The sequence below is a fragment of the Lissotriton vulgaris genome, chromosome 2_1 (assembly GCF_964263255.1).
Source record: "Lissotriton vulgaris chromosome 2_1, aLisVul1.2, whole genome shotgun sequence".
Taxonomy (NCBI): Eukaryota; Metazoa; Chordata; class Amphibia; order Caudata; family Salamandridae; genus Lissotriton; species Lissotriton vulgaris.
The window spans coordinates 916,615,451-916,637,168 of NC_141687.1; the positions used below are offsets into that span (position 1 = coordinate 916,615,451).

At 44.2% G+C, this 21,718-nt stretch overlaps 1 protein-coding gene across 1 annotated transcript in view; it reads left to right on the forward strand.

Annotated features, from left to right (window-relative positions):
* EPHA10 (EPH receptor A10) overlaps window positions 1-21,718 on the forward strand; it is a 1,551,477-nt gene that overhangs the window by 1,501,802 nt on the left and 27,957 nt on the right. Inside the window, exon 15 of the mRNA XM_086956448.1 lies at window positions 15,734-15,927. Within this exon, the coding sequence (XP_086812574.1) occupies window positions 15,734-15,927 (194 nt within the window). The remainder of the gene's footprint in view (window positions 1-15,733; window positions 15,928-21,718) is intronic.

Sequence of the window (21,718 nt, forward strand, 5' to 3'; positions counted from 1 at the left end):
CAACGGATGTGTCACGTGCTCCTCCGCCTGCCCGATGTGGTGAAATGAGCATTTCAGGCTGAGAAGGGTTCAGGGACAACCAGAAAGGGTTGTGCTGACATCTGCAGGAGTGACAGAATCCACCAGGGTTGGTGGAGCTGCTTCTGGTAACCCCTGTATCAGCTGTGATGCCAGATGGAAGGTTTAAAAAGGGTGGTCACTGCCTACTGAGGGGGCTTCGTGACAAGCATAGAATGCACAGTTAAGAAGATATAGCAACCTGCTCTGTGTAGATGGTAATGAGTATCCAGCAGTGGTGAAGCTCCTTCAGAGAATGAGACCCTGGTGGTTGCTCCGAGGGGATGGCAATCCCCTTGAAGAGCCTTGATGATAGATCTTTAGCTGCGACAAGGGCCCCATAATTTTTGACTTCGAACAGAAATTAATCTGCCAGAGACTACACAGCGGACATCCATAGAGGAAGTGATCACTGTATGGAGAAGGGCCTCTCAACTCTGAGCCAAACAAGCAAAAGTGAGACCTGGGACTGGGCCCCAGCAGTAGATGTACCCACTGCTCAATAGCCACACCGCTCTGTGCTGTGGCCTGGGGATAGACTGCAAGCAAAAGCGAGCACCTCATGTACATCATCAATGCACTTTTGCTCTCAGCAAGTTCCTGGGGCCTAGGCAGCAGCAGGAGGGGAGGACATACCTATTTGGACGACCTTCTGGGCGTGCAATGAGCCACTGAAGCGCAGCTGAATTCTGACAGCAGACGCATATTCCACATGGTAGCTCAGGCATGTGGTGCTTTGCGGCTTGGTAACAATCTAGCATTCTTGACCCTTAACTTGAGCATGTGGTGCACCCCCTGTCACAGTGTTGTGCAAATGTAAACGCCTGGTACACTTGCAAAAACAACAAGTAGACATCTAGGCGCAAGCAGCAGACCTAGAAAATAGGTCTCTGAGAAATAATATCAGATTCAGGGAGGTGCTAATGCCACAGAGGGTTTAGACATGGTACATGCTTTGTTCCTGCAGATACTGGCTCACAAGAATACAACAGACATCCAGTTTCATAGAGTACCTAGAGCGGGTTGCCCCGGAGAGAACAACATGACACCCCAAGACATCCTGGCCTTTGTTAACGTGTTCACTCAACTTCAACCTCAAGGAGGAGATACTTATGAGAACAGGTGATGTAAACCCTCTGACATTCGTAGAGCATAAGTTAGCATTGTATCAGGATCTCTAGTTGATTATCCTCCAGAGATGCTGGGACTTTAAGCCAAACACAGGCAATCTAAAAAGGAAAGACTCCACCTATGGCTGTGGGCATCCATTCTCCTTCATCTTCCACTGGCATGGCAAACTGCATCAACTTTGCTCACTCTCCAAAGCACAGAGAGTTCTATATCTTTCTTATGAGGAGGCAGGCACATGGCACAACTCACTGACCAGAGTAATTACCGGTGTGACGACCCAATGTTTGGCAGCTTGTCATTAGGTCCCTCCGAAGGTTGCACCTAGCTCCATGCATCATTGTGATGGAGCTGCATGCAGTGCTAGATTGACTATCATGAGAGACCTGACACCAAGATGTTTGGTTGTTCTGGTGGCAGTTGGGGTAGCCGGAGATGCTGTGCCTGGAGCGGCCCTGGGCCTCTTACCTGATGAGACTTTTTCGAGTAGAGAGGAGGGGTAAATCACTGGTATTCCCTATCGTTAGATGTTTGGTGGCATCCCACGAGTCTGGGCCAGACCAAATGGATATAATTATGTTTCTTATTCCAAATGGACCCTTGAATAGTTACAATGTTCTTTGGGGCTTTGCATGGGGTTTTGTTTTTGAGGTCATTCACTTGAGGCTAAGTAATATTTGCCCCCCACCCCCTTGTATGATCCAATTGAGCATAGACTTTCAATGCTGTTCTTATTCCCCAGTGGTGCTGTCTGCCCCCCTTCCCAGACACATAAAGACCGGGGGTGAGGGGGCAGCAAAATCTGTCTAATCCAAGAGACACATCTTCTTTACAGAGACTGGTATGGGCATTTTCAGGCTGAAACCTCCTAAATCCCCAGGCCCAGATTTACACCATATTTCTACAAAAGCGTCTGCCACTTACTAGTTCTAATACTTGCCAAGCTATGTAAATCCTTTGCTAAAAAGTGGGAATCGGACACCATCAATGCTAGAGACATCCTTAGCCGTTGTCCATAATCCACATGGAACAGGGTCAAGACGGATTTGCATATGGTTGGGTCCAAACTGGGGTGCTGTGGTGAGCAAAAGAATGATGGATGGGTGAATGTTTGCATTGTCCAGCATTCCGTCCATCAATTGTTTCTTTTGCATATCTCGCCCTAAGTGGGAAGGGTATGCCCAGATGTGGGTCCTGTGCTCACTACACCACTGGATTCAGGCTAGACTGGCTGATAAAAGGTGATGCCCCGAAACCGGTCCCAGGATGCTTGTTTCCGGTCCAGGGAGGACCTGGCTTGGCAGTTCGGGATGGACTGTTCCCACAAGGAGCATAGAACTCCTCTCGACTGAATTCAACAAACTGACATGCTTGTTTTTTTTCAGCTGTTACATGTAGTCATCCGACTCAACTCTAAGACTTAGAGTTGAACAATCAGGTTTATTGTTAAGTTACCTTTCATATGTACACCTGATTGTCATAAGGTTTAGGAAGGGAACAACAGATGCATATATAATGAGAGGGCTGCTGAATAAGGAAGGTAGGAGTAGGACAGGAGAGTTAGGATTCTTTATTCATTTTTCTTCTAGTGCTTTTACCTTTTTCATCTTTCTAAAATTCTTGTCCCCGCCAGCCTCTGGGTTGTAGACCATAGTCATGTACAAGTTTTAAAAGCGTTCAATTAACAGTAACAGTATTAATCCATAAAAATTCTAACTAAATATGTTGAATTGAATTTTCATTCCAATAAAAATACTGATGGTTCTGCTATCAATAGCAGTGCAGCCTATGTTTTGCAAGCGTTGAATACCTCTGTGTTTGAGGTATGACTTTTAAATCAGTACCGCATTTTTTCAATACTTTTTAATTAATATTAGCTGTTCAAAAACTTTATTATGTGTGACCTTAAGTTCTTAAAGGAGCAGATTTATCAAAGGCTTTTCTCCAATTTGTAAGACAGAATTAATCAATACATTTGTCCTAATTATGAAATGATGACTACGTTCTCATTCAATCCATGCCAATCTGGCAAGAATGCCAAGAAATATGCCAACCGTGATTGCTTTTCTAATTTTTTATTATGTATACCTCCTATCAGAGCTGGGCTCGTAACAGCAAATCATTTTACATAGATTAAAAGCAGCCTTTCTATTGCAATGGCTTTTATCCACCACTGGCATGAGCTGAATTTAAAATGGGTGACAAACTTTCTCATCGCATTAGAATTATTGTGCTGTAAAGTAATGCCTACACTAGTGCCTTGTCTCTATTTCTCTGGTTATTTGTCAGTCTCTCTGCCTATATCTGTCAACCTGTCAATGCATTTATCCATCTATCTATCTAACTGCCTATCTATATATCTATTTATTTTTCTATCTATCTCTGTCTGCCTAACAACGTCTTTCTGTTTAGATACATGTTTCGCTATATCTGTCTTTCAATCTATCAGCTTTCTCTCTCTCTCTCTCTCTCTCTCTCTCTCTCTCTCTCTCTCTCTCTCTCTCTCTCTCTCTCTCTTTCTCCATCTCTCTCTCTCTCTCTCTCTCTCTCTCTCTCTCTCTCTCTCTCTCTCTTTAGCTATTGCTCTCTATTTAGCTACTGATCTCTCTAGTTCTTTCTCCCACTGTCACTCTCTCTCTGTTGGACCTGGTCCTCTAGGCAGGGTCACCTCCAGATTTTTGCCTTTGTTTCTGACCAAATTTTGGATGGCTTTAAGACTCTATACATTTTTTCCCTGTGAACTAGTGGTAAAGTGCTTGTGCTCTTTCCTTAAAACATGGTAAAATTGGCCTACACCTAATTTGCACATTTAATTTGCTTATAAGTCCCTAGTATATTGGGCTGTATGATACCTAGGGCCTGTAAATAAATGCTACCAGTGGGCTGCAGCCTGCGACTGAAGCCTGTAATGCAGTTTTAAACTGCCATTTTGACCTGGCAAAATAAACCTTCCATTCCTAATGTAGGCCCTAAAAGCTCCCATGGCAGGGTGCATTCTATTTAAACATTAGTACATGTGGGATTACATTTTACATAACCTATTAGTGAATAACCCTTTAATTCATTTTTTCGTTACTGCATTATTCCACGAGTAGAATGGGCCAGTGGAAATTTCAACCTCTCCAATAGCCAGACCCCAGAACAACATAAAGACTGTCCCCATTTGCTGGGGCAGTTTGCCTCACTGTTCTCACAAACCCCTGGACTCGCCAATCTGTGAATCAATGACATTGACATGGGGCAGTAGGGCTGTAAAGAACAAGATCTACGGGTTATCTGATGAAGTGAGAGTCTGCATCAAGGACGAAGTGTCCAAGATGCTAGAACTATGAGTGGTTGAGCACTCCAACAGTCCTTGGGCCAGCCCATTAGTGCTGTTACCCAACCCTATAGAGGGTCACCAAGACTGATGCTCACCCTATCCCCTGATTAACAAAAGGGGGTGGTGATGGAACAGAGTGTCTGAATTGAGCAGACCACTCTTACCCAGTCCAAAGATCAGGGCTTGATCCATCACCGTTATTTATCTCACTGCCCCATCCCAGCTCAGAACCTGGCTATATGCAAATCAGTCTGTCCCTGGCCCAGTGCATCATGGGAACAGGGCAGACTAAACTACCAAGCCAATTCTTTACCAGAAAGGAGACAAGCTACCGGGGACCAGTTTCTGGCATTTCAGCCGTCTTGGGCCCGGCTTGCTTGAATCCTGATGGAGCAGTGAGAAAGGGTCTCAGATGTGAGACCCTTGCTCATTGCACCATCAGGATTCAAGCAAACCGGGCCGAAGACGGCTGTAATGTCAGAAACCGGTCCCCGGGAGCTTGTTTCCTTCCCAGTGTAAGAATTGGCTTTTGTAGTTTGGTTTGCCCTGTTCCCATCATGCACTGGGACAGGAACAGAATAATTTGCATACAGCCAGGTTCTGAAACTGGGATGGTGCAGTGAGCTAAAAAACGGTGTTGGATCTAGCCCTGATCTCTTGACTGGGTGAGAGCTTTCTGCTTAATTCAGAGACTCTGTCCCTCACCACCCCTTGTTGTAAATATTTTTGTCCACCCTAAGCGTGGAAGGGTATTCTCAGATGTGAGACCCTTGCTCATTGCACCATCAGGATTCAAGCAAACCGGGCCGAAGACGGCTGTAATGCCAGAAACCGGTCCCCGGGAGCTTGTTTCCTTCCCAGTGTAAGAATTGGCTTTTGTAGTTTGGTTTGCCCTGTTCCCATCATGCACTGGGACAGGAACAGACTAATTTGCATACAGCCAGGTTCTGAAACTGGGATGGTGCAGTGAGCTAAAAAACGGTGTTGGATCTAGCCCTGATCTCTTGACTGGGTGAGAGCTTTCTGCTTAATTCAGAGACTCTGTCCCTCACCACCCCTTGTTGTAAATATTTTTGTCCACCCTAAGCGTGGAAGGGTATTCTCAGATGTGAGACCCTTGCTCATTGCACCATCAGGATTCAAGCAAACCGGGCCGAAGACGGCTGTAATGCCAGAAACCGGTCCCCGGGAGCTTGTTTCCTTCCCAGTGTAAGAATTGGCTTTTGTAGTTTGGTTTGCCCTGTTCCCATCATGCACTGGGACAGGAACAGACTAATTTGCATACAGCCAGGTTCTGAAACTGGGATGGTGCAGTGAGCTAAAAAACGGTGTTGGATCTAGCCCTGATCTCTTGACTGGGTGAGAGCTTTCTGCTTAATTCAGAGACTCTGTCCCTCACCACCCCTTGTTGTAAATATTTTTGTCCACCCTAAGCGTGGAAGGGTATTCTCAGATGTGAGACCCTTGCTCATTGCACCATCAGGATTCAAGCAAACCGGGCCGAAGACGGCTGTAATGCCAGAAACCGGTCCCCGGGAGCTTGTTTCCTTCCCAGTGTAAGAATTGGCTTTTGTAGTTTGGTTTGCCCTGTTCCTATCATGCACTGGGACAGGAACAGACTAATTTGCATACAGCCAGGTTCTGAAACTGGGATGGTGCAGTGAGCTAAAAAACGGTGTTGGATCTAGCCCTGATCTCTTGACTGGGTGAGAGCTTTCTGCTTAATTCAGAGACTCTGTCCCTCACCACCCCTTGTTGTAAATATTTTTGTCCACCCTAAGCGTGGAAGGGTATTCTCAGATGTGAGACCCTTGCTCATTGCACCATCAGGATTCAAGCAAACCGGGCCGAAGACGGCTGTAATGCCAGAAACCGGTCCCCGGGAGCTTGTTTCCTTCCCAGTGTATGAATTGGCTTTTGTAGTTTGGTTTGCCCTGTTCCCATCATGCACTGGGACAGGAACAGACTAATTTGCATACAGCCAGGTTCTGAAACTGGGATGGTGCAGTGAGCTAAAAAACGGTGTTGGATCTAGCCCTGATCTCTTGACTGGGTGAGAGCTTTCTGCTTAATTCAGAGACTCTGTCCCTCACCACCCCTTGTTGTAAATATTTTTGTCCACCCTAAGCGTGGAAGGGTATTCTCAGATGTGAGACCCTTGCTCATTGCACCATCAGGATTCAAGCAAACCGGGCCGAAAACGGCTGTAATGCCAGAAACCGGTCCCCGGGAGCTTGTTTCCTTCCCAGTGTAAGAATTGGCTTTTGTAGTTTGGTTTGCCCTGTTCCCATCATGCACTGGGACAGGAACAGACTAATTTGCATACAGCCAGGTTCTGAAACTGGGATGGTGCAGTGAGCTAAAAACGGTGTTGGATCTAGCCCTGATCTCTTGACTGGGTGAGAGCTTTCTGCTTAATTCAGAGACTCTGTCCCTCACCACCCCTTGTTGTAAATATTTTTGTCCACCCTAAGCGTGGAAGGGTATTCTCAGATGTGAGACCCTTGCTCATTGCACCATCAGGATTCAAGCAAACCGGGCCGAAGACGGCTGTAATGCCAGAAACCGGTCCCCGGGAGCATGTTTCCTTCCCAGTGTAAGAATTGGCTTTTGTAGTTTGGTTTGCCCTGTTCCCATCATGCACTGGGACAGGAACAGACTAATTTGCATACAGCCAGGTTCTGAAACTGGGATGGTGCAGTGAGCTAAAAAACGGTGTTGGATCTAGCCCTGATCTCTTGACTGGGTGAGAGCTTTCTGCTTAATTCAGAGACTCTGTCCCTCACCACCCCTTGTTGTAAATATTTGTGTCCACCCTAAGCGTGGAAGGGTATTCTCAGATGTGAGACCCTTGCTCATTGCACCATCAGGATTCAAGCAAACCGGGCCGAAGACGGCTGTAATGCCAGAAACCGGTCCCCGGGAGCTTGTTTCCTTCCCAGTGTAAGAATTGGCTTTTGTAGTTTGGTTTGCCCTGTTCCCATCATGCACTGGGACAGGAACAGACTAATTTGCATACAGCCAGGTTCTGAAACTGGGATGGTGCAGTGAGCTAAAAAACGGTGTTGGATCTAGCCCTGATCTCTTGACTGGGTGAGAGCTTTCTGCTTAATTCAGAGACTCTGTCCCTCACCACCCCTTGTTGTAAATATTTTTGTCCACCCTATCCCCTGAGCTGAAGATCTCTTAGACCGGTTGGCAGCTGCCAAGTTCCTAAGTATCTTTGATTTCACATCAGAGTATTGGCAGATTGACCTAACCGAGGGGGCTAAGGAAAGGTCTGCATTTTTCACTCCAGACCACCAGTTCAGTTTCGGTTTGCCCATTGGTTAAAGAACACCCCTTCCACCTTCTAGAGGCTAGTCAACAGGGTCCTGGCTGGGATGGAGTCTTTAAGTGCCACATACCTGGATGACAATGCAGTCTTCATCTGGGAGGACCACCTGTTCCACAATTAAGAGGTGCTTCAGGCCCAGCAGCATATAAGCATCACTATCAAGTCCAGCATGTGGCAGATAAGGCAGGGATATGTGGTGTACATGAGACACTAAGCGGGCGGGGCAAAATGCAGAACCTTCAAGCAAAAATTTAGACTAACCTGGCTTGGGAACCCCCAAAAACCCAAACTTAGGTGAAGGCATTCATAAGCCTCACTGTAATTGACAGGAGGTTCGTCAAGAGGTACACTGATATAATATCAATGTTAAAAATACTGGTGTTCAAAATATCGAGAAAAAATATAGACTACAAAAATATCGACTCCTATACGTACACAGGTAAGTACAAGAATATTGAATCAAATATATTGGTGTGAAAAATGTAGACGCAAAAAATATTAATATTTATATATATATATATATATATATATATATATATATATATATATATATATATATATATATATATATATATATATATATATGTTTGCTCCAATAATTGCACCAAAGTCCTAGCACTCTCGAGCGGGTGCCTATAAGCGGGTGATGCCCCCGCATCCATGACTGCTCTGTTTACACCACAAAAGACCAGCACTCACGGTGGCGAACTTTAAGATTTTATTGTCAAGCTCACGGTGTCCAGACGCGTTTCGGCATTCGCCTTCGTCGATGGTAACATGGCTTCGCCGAAACGGCCTCTTTTTATGTTTACATATTATTCATGGACATAGTCATAGGACAACTGCGCCAATGCTACGGCCAACATCTTTCAATGGTGCACAATATTGTAACACTTTACATTCACTTTAGAGCGCCATAGCGTTATTCGACCTAAACACTTATTACATATTCATATACAAATAATGCCCGTAAATGAGCTCACTTTGCAATACTTGTTAATGCATCACTTGTGTCACTAAGTGTGACACAAGCGTCCGTCCATCGCCACTGCCACCTTCCTGGAAGTATGAAAACACATAGAAGTCATAGTACTACTAAAGAAATCTTTGACAGACCCCAACCACCTAGCAAACTACCGCCCAATCACTCTAAACCCTTACCCAGGCAAGGACATGAAAATGTCGAACAACAAGCGACTCACAGACTAACTCAAACTACACCAAATTCTGGACACCACTCAATCAGGATTTTGACCCAACCAAAGCACCAAGGCAACCCTCTTCTCAGCAACTGACAACATCATGATGATCCTAAACCAAGGAGAAACAGTGTCCCTTATCTTGCTCCAGTGGCCTTTGACACAGTCTGCCACTTCACCACTTTCAGAAGACTTCACAAGACAGGCATCCAGGGACCGGCCCTCAACTGGATCTATTCTATCCTCACTGGAAGAACACAGAAAGTCATCATGCAACCCTGCACCCTGAAAGAGAGGAACCTCAAAAGTGGAGTTCCCCATGGACCTTCTGTCAATCAGAACCTATTCAACATCTACATGACTTCACTAGCCAACTTTGTCAGGTTACATGGCATCAGCATTCCCTCAATTCGCAGATGACACAAAACTGATGCTCTCCATTATTCATGACACCCCCGACAAAAAACAACCTTGTTAACTGCATGTCTGAAGTAGCCAACTGAATGAGGTCCAACTGCCTCAAGTTCAACTTGGACAATACCAAAACTATGGTTTTTGGAAATAAGACCTTTTAACAGGACTCCACCTGATGACCAGCAGACCTAGGACCCAACACCATCGCTCATGCCAGAAACCCAGGAATCATCTTAGACAACAAACTTGACATGACTGCACAGGTCTACTAAATGACCTCCAGCTGCTTTCAAATGCTGACAATGGCTACCAGAGAACACCAGGTATAGAGTCACACAGGCGCTCATAACGAACAGACTCGAATACGGAAATTCACTCTATGCTGAAAGCACCAAACAGCATCCAAACAGACTCCAAAACATCCAGAATACAGTAGTGAGACTCATCCTCAACCTTCCTCACCACTTGTGGATCTCACCAATCAGTCAACCAATCAATCAATCAATCAACTGATTTGTAAAGCATGGAAAGTCACCCATGAAGGTCTCAAGGCGCTGGAGTAGCTAGCTGCTTCATGGGGATATGTTAATTTGAACAGCCAGGTCTTGTGTCCTTTCCTGAGTTGCTGGAGCACTGTGGTGGCCCTGAGGTGTAGAGAGCGGTCATTTCAGGCTTCGGACTCCATTTGTGAGAAGGCGCATCCTCCGCTGTTGCTTCGTTGGATCCGGGGGGTGTCTGTGAGGAAGAAGGAGGTGGATGGTAGGAGTCTGGTCGGTTGGTGGAAGACCATTTGTTTGTTGATGTATGCTGGTCCTGCGTTGTGCTGAGCTTTATATGTGTGAGTTAACATCTTGTACTGGCAGCTCTTCTGGATCAGGTGCCAGTGTAGCTCTGTGAGGTGGAGTGTGATGTGTGTTCGCCTGGGGAGGTTGAAGAGAAGTCTAGCCTCTGAGTTCTTTATTGTCTGTAGTCCCTTCAGCAGGCATGCAGTGATTCTTACATAGATTGCATTCCCATAGTCCAGTCTGCTGGTGATGAAGGCCTGCCTGACAGTCCTTCTGGTGTTGACTGGAGCCACCTGAAGATATTGCGAAGCATGTGCAGGTTGTGGAAGCAGGTGGATTAGACTGCGTTGGTCAGTTTTTTTCATAGATAGCTTGCTGTCCAAGGTGATGCCGAGGTTGGGGGTGTGGTCTGTCAGTCAGGGAATGGGCCAAGTTCAGTAGGCTGATATGCGTAGTTCTATGGAGAGGTGCTGTTACTATAAATGAGGGCTTCCGTCTTGTCTGTGTTGAGCTTGAGACAATTGTCCCTCATCCAGTTGACAAAGTTCATCATACATCTGTGGACGTTGGCTCTGGTGGTGGAGGGGGTCTTCTGACAGTGAGAGGATGAGTTGAGTGTCGTCGGTGTAGGAGATAATGTTGAGTCCATGCACTCTGACCATTTTTGCCCGGGAGGATCATGTATGTGTTGAAGAGGGACACCCCAGATTATTTTCTTGAGTTCTGAGGTGAACGGTGGGATACTGATTCTCTGGGCTCTTCCGGTGAGGTATGATGCAATCCATTTGAGGGCATCTCCTTAGATTCCAAAGTGATGGAGTCTGTTGATCAAGATGTGATGGGAGACGGCGTTAAAGGCTACTGACAGATCCCAGAGGATTAGGGCTGCCATTTCACCAGAGTCCAGGAGGGTCCTTATGTCATCTGTGGTAGCAATCAGGGCTGTCTCAGTGCTGTGGATGGCTCGGAAATCAGATTGAGAGTGGTCCAGGAGGTTTTTGTGTTCCAGGTGTTTGGTGAGTTGCTGGTTGATTGCCTTCTCGAGAACCTTTACTGAAAAATGGAGCTTGGAATTGGGCCAGTAATTCTTACGTTCTGTTGGGTGAGCGGATGGTTTTCTTCAGGAGAAGCCTCACTTCAGCATGTTGCCTGTCCTCAGGGAAGGAAGCTGGGGTGACTGATGTGTTCAGGACTTTCTTGAGTTCATTTCCAATTGTCTTGCTCCCGAGGTTGAAGACGTGGTGGGGACAGGCGTCCATGGCTGCTCCAGAGTTCACAAAGTTCATGATAGAAATTGTGCCTTGAGTAGTGAGAGGATCCCAGTGGGTGAGAGGGTATTCTGGGTTTGAGCTCATGTGTGTGTGAGCAGGCTGATGCTGTTGGCAGCAGAGGGTTGGGGTTTGAAGTTTTCGTAGATAGATAACTTGTTGTTGAAGAAGTCCACCAGGGCGTTACACTGTTCTTGGGAGGGGGACAGGTTGTTCCCAGTGGCTTTGGGTTTGGAGAACTCCTTCAAGATGGTGAAAGTTCCTTGATGCAGTTTCCACTGGCATCCATGCAGTTTGCTAGGACGTTCTTCTTAGTTTCTTCAGGAGATGGTGATACTGGTTAAGTGCTGTCTTGAAAGTGGTATGGTCTCCTATCCCTTTGATGGTGCTCCACTTTATATTTCCTAGCAGTTGTGTTTGATGGATTTCAGCTCTGTGGTGAACCATCTGGCTCTTCTTGTTGGTCCTTTATGTTTGGCTGTCTCACTGGGAAAAGTTCTTCACAGCCTGTTCTGGGTTGGGTGTTGTGTCTAAGAGGTAGAAGTTGAGAGCATTGTTCCACTGGTCTTCAGATATTTATTTCCAGTTTCTGTGGGTGGAGCTCGGAGCCTGATAACAGTGTTGGTAGCTCCTGACACAGTGAAGTGGATGCTGTGGTGGTCAGTCTAGGTGAACTATGAGACATATTTGACTGTTGCTGAATGTGAAAAAGGGGTCGAGCATGTGTCCTGCGATATGGATGGGGTTTGGTGACAAGTTGTTTAAGGCCGGTGATGCGTTCCAGGAGATCGGTTGTGTTGGTGTTGCTGGGGTCACCGAGGTGGAAGTTAAGGTCTCCTAGGAAGATGTAGTGCTCGGAGTTGATGGCGATAAAGGCAATGAGGTTCGGCATGACTTTGCAGAAACGGGGTTATGGTCCAGGTGGTCTGCAGGTGAGGTTACCTCTGATGGTGCTTTTCCTGTCGTGTGTGTAGTTGGAAGTTGGGAAGCTCCGTTATCAGGGTTATGATGTCTGGGGCGGTCGTGCAGCAGATGGTGTCCTTGTAGATGATGGCAATTCCTCCTATGTCTTTGTTGTAGCCTTCGGGATGGCGATGTTGATGCCCAGCATGTAGACAGAGTTCAACCAGGTCTGAGTAAGGAAGATCACGTTCGGGTGAGAGATGAAATCTTATCCCAGATCTCTGTGGCATTTTTGCTGAGCGATCGTGTGTTGAGAAGAATGCAATCGGGTTGTTCTGTGACTGTCCTGGTTGGCGTCGTGGCCGCAGTCATGTTACCACCCCTCAGAGAACTCCAATGGTGCCCAATACAAAAACATGCTCAATTGAAACTCTTCTCTCACACGTACAAAGCACTACACAACATTGACCCCGCTTACCACAACAACTGCATACATTTCCACCAACCCACTAGACACCTCCGCACAACCAGACTTTCACTTGCACACATACCATGCATACACAGTAGCAGAGCAGGAAGTTGCACTTTGTGTTATATCTAACTGAAAGCATAGCAAAACCTCCCACAGCACATCAGGACCTCCTCATTGCTTCTTGAGTTCTGCAAGAATCGGAAGATCTGTCTCTTGAAATAACCACAAGGGAGTCCTCCAACTACCCTCCTGATCATCAGCGCCTGGATACCCACTAAGGGAATTACTGTGCTATACATATTGACATATAATAGCATAGCCTTCTTAGCAGGAGGATACTTCTCAGGGAACAGAGGTAAAGTGCAATTGAGAGGGAAGCCTTTGCTGTGGTCTGTGCATTGAAGCAACTGAGTCCATACTAGTTTGGGACTCCTTTCTGAGTTTTGAAAGACCACAGACCCCTCAGATGGCTAATTCTAATGAATGGTGAGAATCCTAAATAGTTGAAGTGGTTCATCTCCCTAGAGGGAATGAACTTTAGGGTGGGACACCTTCCTGGGCATCGAATGCTGATTGTCTTTCCAGATTCTTTACCCTTAGTGATAAGAACTTTCAAGAGGGTCAGTAGTTCTCCTTGCTTTCACCTGGGGGGACACATATTAGACTTGACGTCAATGGTGTGTCTTCCCCGAATTGTTTGCCTACACCCCTTCTGTTTTCTGAATTTGTTTTTGATGGCATTAGGACTTTGTGCACTTTACAACTGCTAACAAGTGCTAAAGAGCTTGTATCCTTGCCCTAAACCATGGCAAATGTAGCCTCCACCTCATTGACACATTTAATGTACTGATAAGTCCCTAGTATATGATATCTAGGGCCTGTAAATTAAAAGTCTAGTGGGCGTGCAGCACTCATTGTGCCACCTACTAAAATAGCACTATACAACTTGCCTCAGGTACGCCACTGCAGTCTGTAGTGGAGTTTTAAAATGCTATTTCAATTTGGCAAAATATACTTTTGCAGGGCCTATGCCTTGATTTTCAATATATATATATAACTACTAAGGTAGGCCCTAAAGGTCCATTGGGCAGGTTAACATTATGGTAAAAAAGTAGAACATGTGGGATTAAGTTTTACATGTCCTGGTACTGAAAAGTGCCATAACTAGTTTTCACTGCTGTAAGACCATCCTCTTCCAATGGATAACATTGGGTTACCTTATTACTTTCCAAAATGTACTAACTTTTAATGGGGAGCTGGTAAAAATGCCACGTTGAAACTCAAATGAATTGTAATTTAAAATCCTTGTTAATGGTAAAGCCTAATTTTAGATCTCAATTCTAAAAGTGCCACATTTTTAAAGTTAGTAAAGAATAAAGGGCACCAGGGCTCGAGTTTGAAACACCAAAACTTATTTATTCAGCTGGTGTAAGCCTTCCTTTCAATGATTCAGGAGGGTGTGCATTTATCATATTTTAAAGTTGGCATTTTCTTACCCTAACCATCTGTGCCTACTGCCAGGAGAACAGAGTCATCTCATTGTACCTAGGACCACCAGAAATTACTCTAAGGGATAGTTGGCTGGACTCCTGTGTGAGCTACAGGGGCATAACAAGCTCATACAGCATTGAATCCTTCACCTGGCCTCTGCTGTAGTGAGTTCTAGCCCACAATGTTTTGCCGCCAGGTCCTGGACCTTTGGAAGTGGTGTTAGAAGTGCTGCTCCTGTTAAACCGTGAAACTTGGGAGTTAGAACATTTTTCACCAAGAAGTTCCTTGAGAACCAACAGAATACTCTGGCCTACCTGCAAACCGATCTGTCCAGGGTGCATCGCCGGACTCCCTGACTTCACTGTAGCTCCGGCTATATTTTTCTCCGCAGCAGCAAATCATGTTCAGTGGGACCTGTCAGAGAAGACTTGTTGAGCCCTCATCAGATACTGCTGCAGCTTTTCTCCCACCGGAGAATTTTCATTTCCAAAAAAAGTGACATGGTCCAAAGGTAAAGTATCTTCACTGCGACCTCGCCCAGCCACTCACCAATGCCAATGCCTCCTTTTCAGACACCACCTGCTGCCTTGCTCCACTGAACTCTACCTTTCTCAGGAACTTTTCCTCAAAACACCACTAAGTCTAAAGTTAGGCCGGGACAGGACCCAATCCACCTTCCGTTTCCACCACTGTCAGCATTAACTAGATACCTGGGGTTGGTGCTTTGATATTTTAAGTGCTATTTTGCAATAAACACTTTAAAACCACTAGTTCTACTGAATAGATGTACTTTGTTTTGATATCCTTTTATTTATTAAAATGTTTTCTTTTTTTTTAAGTCAGTTTGGGAATTTTCCTGTATTACTGTTTGTTTCCTGCATATTACTTTACACAATGCCTCTAAGTTAGCCTTGACTGCTTTTTGCCAAGCTACCCGAGGGTTGAGCACAGTTTAATTTAGTGCTTTAACTGGTTCACCCTGACAAAGATTGTGGTTGTTACTTGGGTAGCGTTTTCACCTCCCTCAACCAATATCCCAATTTCTCCATATACCGAAATGACACCCAGATCCTGCAATCTACTAACCTGTATTCTCACATCTCCCCAAGCACCCATCCATCCACCTTCCAACTCTTCTAAAATCCATCAATCCTTCCTTCTTTTTTACATCCCACATTCTCCCTTATTTATTCCCTTCCTCCCTTCCGTCCTCCAGTAGTAGTGCAGACCTTCTGACGTTAAAGGTGACGTGTCATTTGAGTTGTACTAGCGCTTCTCCTAGACAATAAATACAACCAACGCTCTGCATCTGTCTTTGACTGTGAAACTACTCCTGACGCACAGTTTACTTATACAGGTGGTAAAGGCCATAGAAGATGGATTCCGCCTGCCTGCTCCAATGAACTGCCCGACGCCTCTCCATCAGTTAATGCTGGACTGCTGGCAGAAGGATCGCAATGAAAGACCTAAGTTTTCACACATCCATAACATCCTAAGCAAACTGGTCCAGACGCCGGACGGTACAAAATCTGCCACTTCTACTTGCACTAGGTAACCTCTTTGATCTTCGAAATGTATTGGAAATCGTGTTTTTCTTTGCGTGTTAACATTTAACACCTGTAGTTCTGAATTATTTTAGTTCTCATTCTAAAAGGTTTTGAATAACAAAATGTAGTATGTTGAAAGCATAAAATATAATAGGAGTCGAGGAGACTAGGGCTCATCCGGAGTTACCATTATCAGGGGGACTGGTGAGCCATCGGGGGTTTACCAGTGGAATCCCTGGGGGACTCTGAGAGATGAGCAACTACCTGGGAGACGAAAATTTGTGTCTTAATCCCCACTACTTTCTCATGTGCCACCTGGTTGTCACAGAGAGCTTTCGAATTTACGCCTGCTTTCAGCAGCGGAACTCTACGAGTCAAAATAAACACATTTGTGGTGTTTCTGTGGTTTTTATCATTCCGATTGGACCAGCAATGGCTGTTACCGGCCTTTCAGAATCAAGAGGCCCCTCGTAATGATAGCCTAACTATGGGTCCGATTAGGATTGTGGTGAATCCGCATCCTCCGGGCCGACGGAAGTCACCGCCGGGCTGGAGGATGCGTATTCACCACCTTGGTGAGGGAAAACACCACATTACGATGGCGTTGGCATCAGCAGTGGACGGCAAGTCAGTCTGCCGCTGATACGCGGTGGGTGTACGCAAATATGGTGGCGGTGTCTGCAAGACACCACCACCCATATTACGATGCAGGCGGAAACATGATTTTCCACGGCGGCTTTTCCGCCATGGAAAAGCATGTGGTCTTTTGTTTTTGGGGGCCCGTTGCGAGCCCCCAGGGTGATGGGGGGTGGAGGGTGCACATGGGGGGTACCATTTGCATGCACAGTGCGGCAGGTACCGCGCGGTACCTGTCGCTTTGTGCATGCAAATGCACAGCATGCATATTTGACTTTGCGGCGGGTGCTGCTTAAAGCAGTACCCGCCACAATGTTAAATATATGGGATGTGACCGCCAGGGTGGCGGTCACATCCTAATTCCAACGGAGGGACCGCTGCTCCTGCGGACAGTCCCTCCACCTCGGGTGGCGGACAGACGCAGGTCCGTCCGCCATCCTAACAGGCCTCTTTGATTTGACCATACAAATTCAAACATCACCAAGAACTACTTGACACTGTGACTAAACCCTCGGTAGAGTTAACTGATGTTTCCATATAGTCTCCCGTGGAAAGATGCTAGAGAGAGGAGCTTGGAAGAAGAAAAGTATGAGCGAGAGTCCCGCCATGCAGCTCGACTGTCCATGTGAATAGTCTGATAAGTGGTTGCAATTAGGGGTGTGGAAAATTTCCATTGTTGCTTGTGCGCAATTATGCAAACATTTAGCAAAATGTCACAAAATGACACGTAATATCATAATTGCAAATCTATCACTTAGTGCGAAATGCATCCTTGCATCAATAATTGCTGCAATGACGCAATGAAGCACGGTGATCGACAGCAGCTCACGTTTTGTTGTTCCCATGCATTCCTGTAAATGTTTACAGTGAATGGCGCGTAATTTGGCAAAGTGGAGTGATACTGTCATTTTGTAAATTTCCCATAACAAGTGTAACGTCAAATTCCCAAAATTGGGCACTTTACCCACCATAAGTACATTTCGGCCGGGCCTAATTTTATTGGGAAAAGAGTGCAAGCGAGCAATGCTAATTTTAAAGGGATAGTGAAGGATGGGAAACAAAATGCCAATTACAAGGTTAAATCTTTGAGATTCAAATTACTGATAATGAAAAATTGATCTGAGAATCTCTAAACGGAGGTCTTATTGATATTTTTATTAAAAGCATTTGCAGAGACTGTAACTCTTGTTACATATCATTATAACCCCTTAAGTGCTGCGTCGGTGCATTGGCTGACGGCAGCACTACCTCCCCAGTGCTGCGCACAACCATTGGACGTCCATTCAGCACTAGTTCCAATGGACAGCGCAGCACTGGGGAGGGATGTTTACTAGCATTTATGAGGTTAAAGGTTAACTGTAATTGCATTTGAGCTTGATATGATAACTTTCTTAAGACACATACATTGAACATTTGGAAAACGCAGAGAAATACCACAGATGTTCAACAAGTGATTTCTTATATCTTTACTCCTTTCATGGTTGTACTGGGACAGAAAATAGGCCTCGGTATCAAAATGAAAGTGGCCCTCATTAGCGAATCCAATAGCTAAGATGTGGCCACATTCTTCAAATAGGGGCAGTTTTGAACTTCTAAAGTTACGCTGGATTGGTGTTTTGCACACCATGGGAAACTGCATGCATTTACACTTGCTGAATGCAGTGTTTCTGGTAATATCAGGGAAATAAACAGTAAAACTCAGCCCACCAGACCTATGCACTTCTGATTTCGCATACCACCACAGCTTTTTCACTAGATGGTTTCCTTCTTCACAATGACCTTTCAAAATAGGCGGGTTCCAGGGTCAATGTACATTGTACATTTCCAAAGTGAAAATGAGATGTGATTATCTATGATTATCTTTTTTGTTAGAATATCGTATGTGTTATTGTTGATGTAGTACCTCCAAGACAGGGTGAAGAGGAGAAAGGTAGCCAACAGAAAAATTGGGGCCCCTAGGGTATATGAGCCGTCACATGCATACTACAAATTTCGAGGTGCCTCCAGAGGACCTTAAAGCCAGGGGCACCCTTGGATATGGATTTCCTAAATTGCGAATTCCTATTAGGAAATCGCAATTTAGTAAAAGCAAACCATTTCCTATTTGCTATATATGTGGAAATGGAATAGCATTTACTATTTGCGATTTCCTAATTGCAATACCTACTCTGTAGGAATCGCTATTAGGAAATCGCAAATTTTGTACATAGTTTTTTACCCTTGTCCCTATGTAACACCTTACTACACTGTACAATATATTACTACACTCTACTCTACTACACTGTCCTCCACTGTACTGCGTGACACTCCAGATTACAAGTTTCCACTTGCGATACTGGACTCTACGATATGAAACATATTTTTATTAAAAATTGATAAAAACATTGGAATTCAATGAAAAAATCAACGGTTTAAGATTAGTCATAATTTGGAAAACGTATTTTCTCTATTCAAACCAAGTTTAAAATACAAAAACTCTAAATGTATAGTTATAACTTTAATTTACAATTTACCTACTACCTTTGAATTCTTCTAAGTAGCAGAACTCATTACACACACTTTTCAGCTTGCTAACCAGACAACACAAACTATAACTCATCCCTCTACCATGCACTGTGTTCTCACAAATAATGATACTCCGCTGCACAACACTACACTACACTGTATTAGACTCTACGCCACTCTACTGCACAGCACTACACTCAAAAACACTAAACTATACAACACTCTACTCCACTGAACTCCACTCTATGTCACTATACTCTACAACACTCTGCTACACTCTGTCACTCTACGACACTCTACTCAATGACACTCCACTCCATCACATTCCATTTCTTGACACACCAGTCGACAACACACCACTATACAACTGTTAGCTCTACTTTTGAACATGACATTGCACCGTACAACACGCTGCTCCACTCTATGATACTCCACTCCATGATACAACACACCACACCACTTTTACTGTGTACCATGCCACTCCACTGTACGGTACGCAGCTCCACTCTACTTGACTCCACTCTATACCACTCTACAATACTCTACTATACAACTTAGACTCTACCAACACTCTCCTTCAATGTACCTTTCTACATTCCACTTTTCAACACTCCCATCAATGACACTCCACATTGCGATTTGTAACACATTTTTATTAAAAAATAAAAACCATTAACGTACAATGATAAAACCAAAGGTTAAGGAAAATTATTTATAGTTAGAAATACCTTATGTATTCTTCCTATACAAACCCAACTTAAAATACACAAACATTAAAAATGATAAAGATATAATTATAACTTCAATTTATAATTTACGCACCACCTTCAAGTCACACATCTCTGAACTCAGTCTTGCCACCTGGCTTGCCACTGTACATATACTCATGCCTTTTCTACGCACTGTTTATACCTTTGCATTCTACATCACTTATAGCACGTAAAATCATAGCATTCATAACACTTCTACTTTCTCAAATGACATTATTTGTCACAAAGCAATGCATGGTAATGTGGCACATTGTAGTTAGTGTTGTCTGGCTAACAAGCTGAAAAGAGTGTGTAATGAGGTCCGCTACTTATAATAATTTGAAGGTGGTGGATAGATTGTAAATGAAAGTTATAACAATAACTTTATAATTTTTAAAGTTTGTGTAGTTTAAACTTGGTTTGTAGAAGGAAAATAGGTGTTTGTAACTAAAACTAAGCTTTAACCTATGTTTTGTTCATTTTAAAAAATAGATATTTTTTAATATATACATATATATATATATACATATATATATATATATATATATATATATATATATATATATATATATATATATGTATGTATATATGTATATATATATATATATATATATATATATATAGAGAGAGAGAGAGAGAGAGAGAGAGAGAGAGAGAGAGAGAGAGAGAGAGAGAGAGAGAGAGAGAGAGTTGAAAAATGATAAGGCCCTCACTATCATTAGACCTGATAGCTAGTATATCAAGTCATAGTGCAATGGAAAGGAGGGGCTAACATCATCAATTCCTAAGGATTCATCATTTGTCTCTTCTGCAATTGTTGTTTGGAGGGCATTGTCAAATACATTCTTTTCGGTAGAGCTTGATTTGCTATGTATCAGTGCACCCTTTCATCCTTGTTCTGGATTAAGACAGGAAATGTATTTGGATACATGATAACCCCAATATTTTTTTATTTAAAGATATTCCAATGTGAGGAAGATACTTGTTGCACAATCAATTTAACAGTAATGTCCTCTCATCACAATCAGAGAGGTAACTGAAATGACAGAAAGGGCCGTCTCATAATGGTGACAGCACAGGAAGTAAAATCACAGTTGCCTCTACAAGCCCTTTCTGCACAGTGTTGGCTCATTGTTCGTTTTTCATCAATGTATGTGATTAAATAGAATATGAGCAAAGGACCATATGCTATAACCAGTAATGAGTAACCACCAAATAATGGGGAATCACTGTGTTAGGTTGATTCTTCCAGCTGCAAAATTACACAGAATTCCCAATTCCCATGAGGTTTTAACATGTACATTTTTACCTTCGGCCCAGCCCAAGAGGTAAATATATGCTGGGGGTAGGCTGGGGGTGAGGGAGGGGAGAAAGGCACAGAAGGGGGAGTTTTTTTCTGACATGGGGTAGCATTGTATACTTCACCTATCAAACAAAAAAGGGATGAGATGTGGCTAATGCTGCAATCAAAGCCTCATCCGATTTTTTCCAGTCGGAATTACTGGCTGGAAACCTTGGATAGGACAATCTCACACCTGGAAACACAGATGTAGAAAACCCCACCCACTTTGAATCATTTGGAGTGAAATTTCATGCTGCAATTTGACTCGACCTGACTCAGAATAGCAGGCGTTTAAAGCTGCTGAATGGTGATTACAAAGACAACAAATGTGCAAAAGAGGGTGAATGTGTGCAGTGAGCTAAAGTGTTGCTTCATAAAGATACTTATAGGTACATTACAATAGGTCATTCTTACGGGTAATATTTTTACCTCGATATTAGACTCCTGCACTTTGTGCAAGTAATGTGGAATTGTGAGTAAGTGCAGCAGGTGAGATGCGGTGAAACATTCAAACGAAGGAACGAAAAGAATGTGCCGCGTATTTGTGCATGCACTTCAATAAA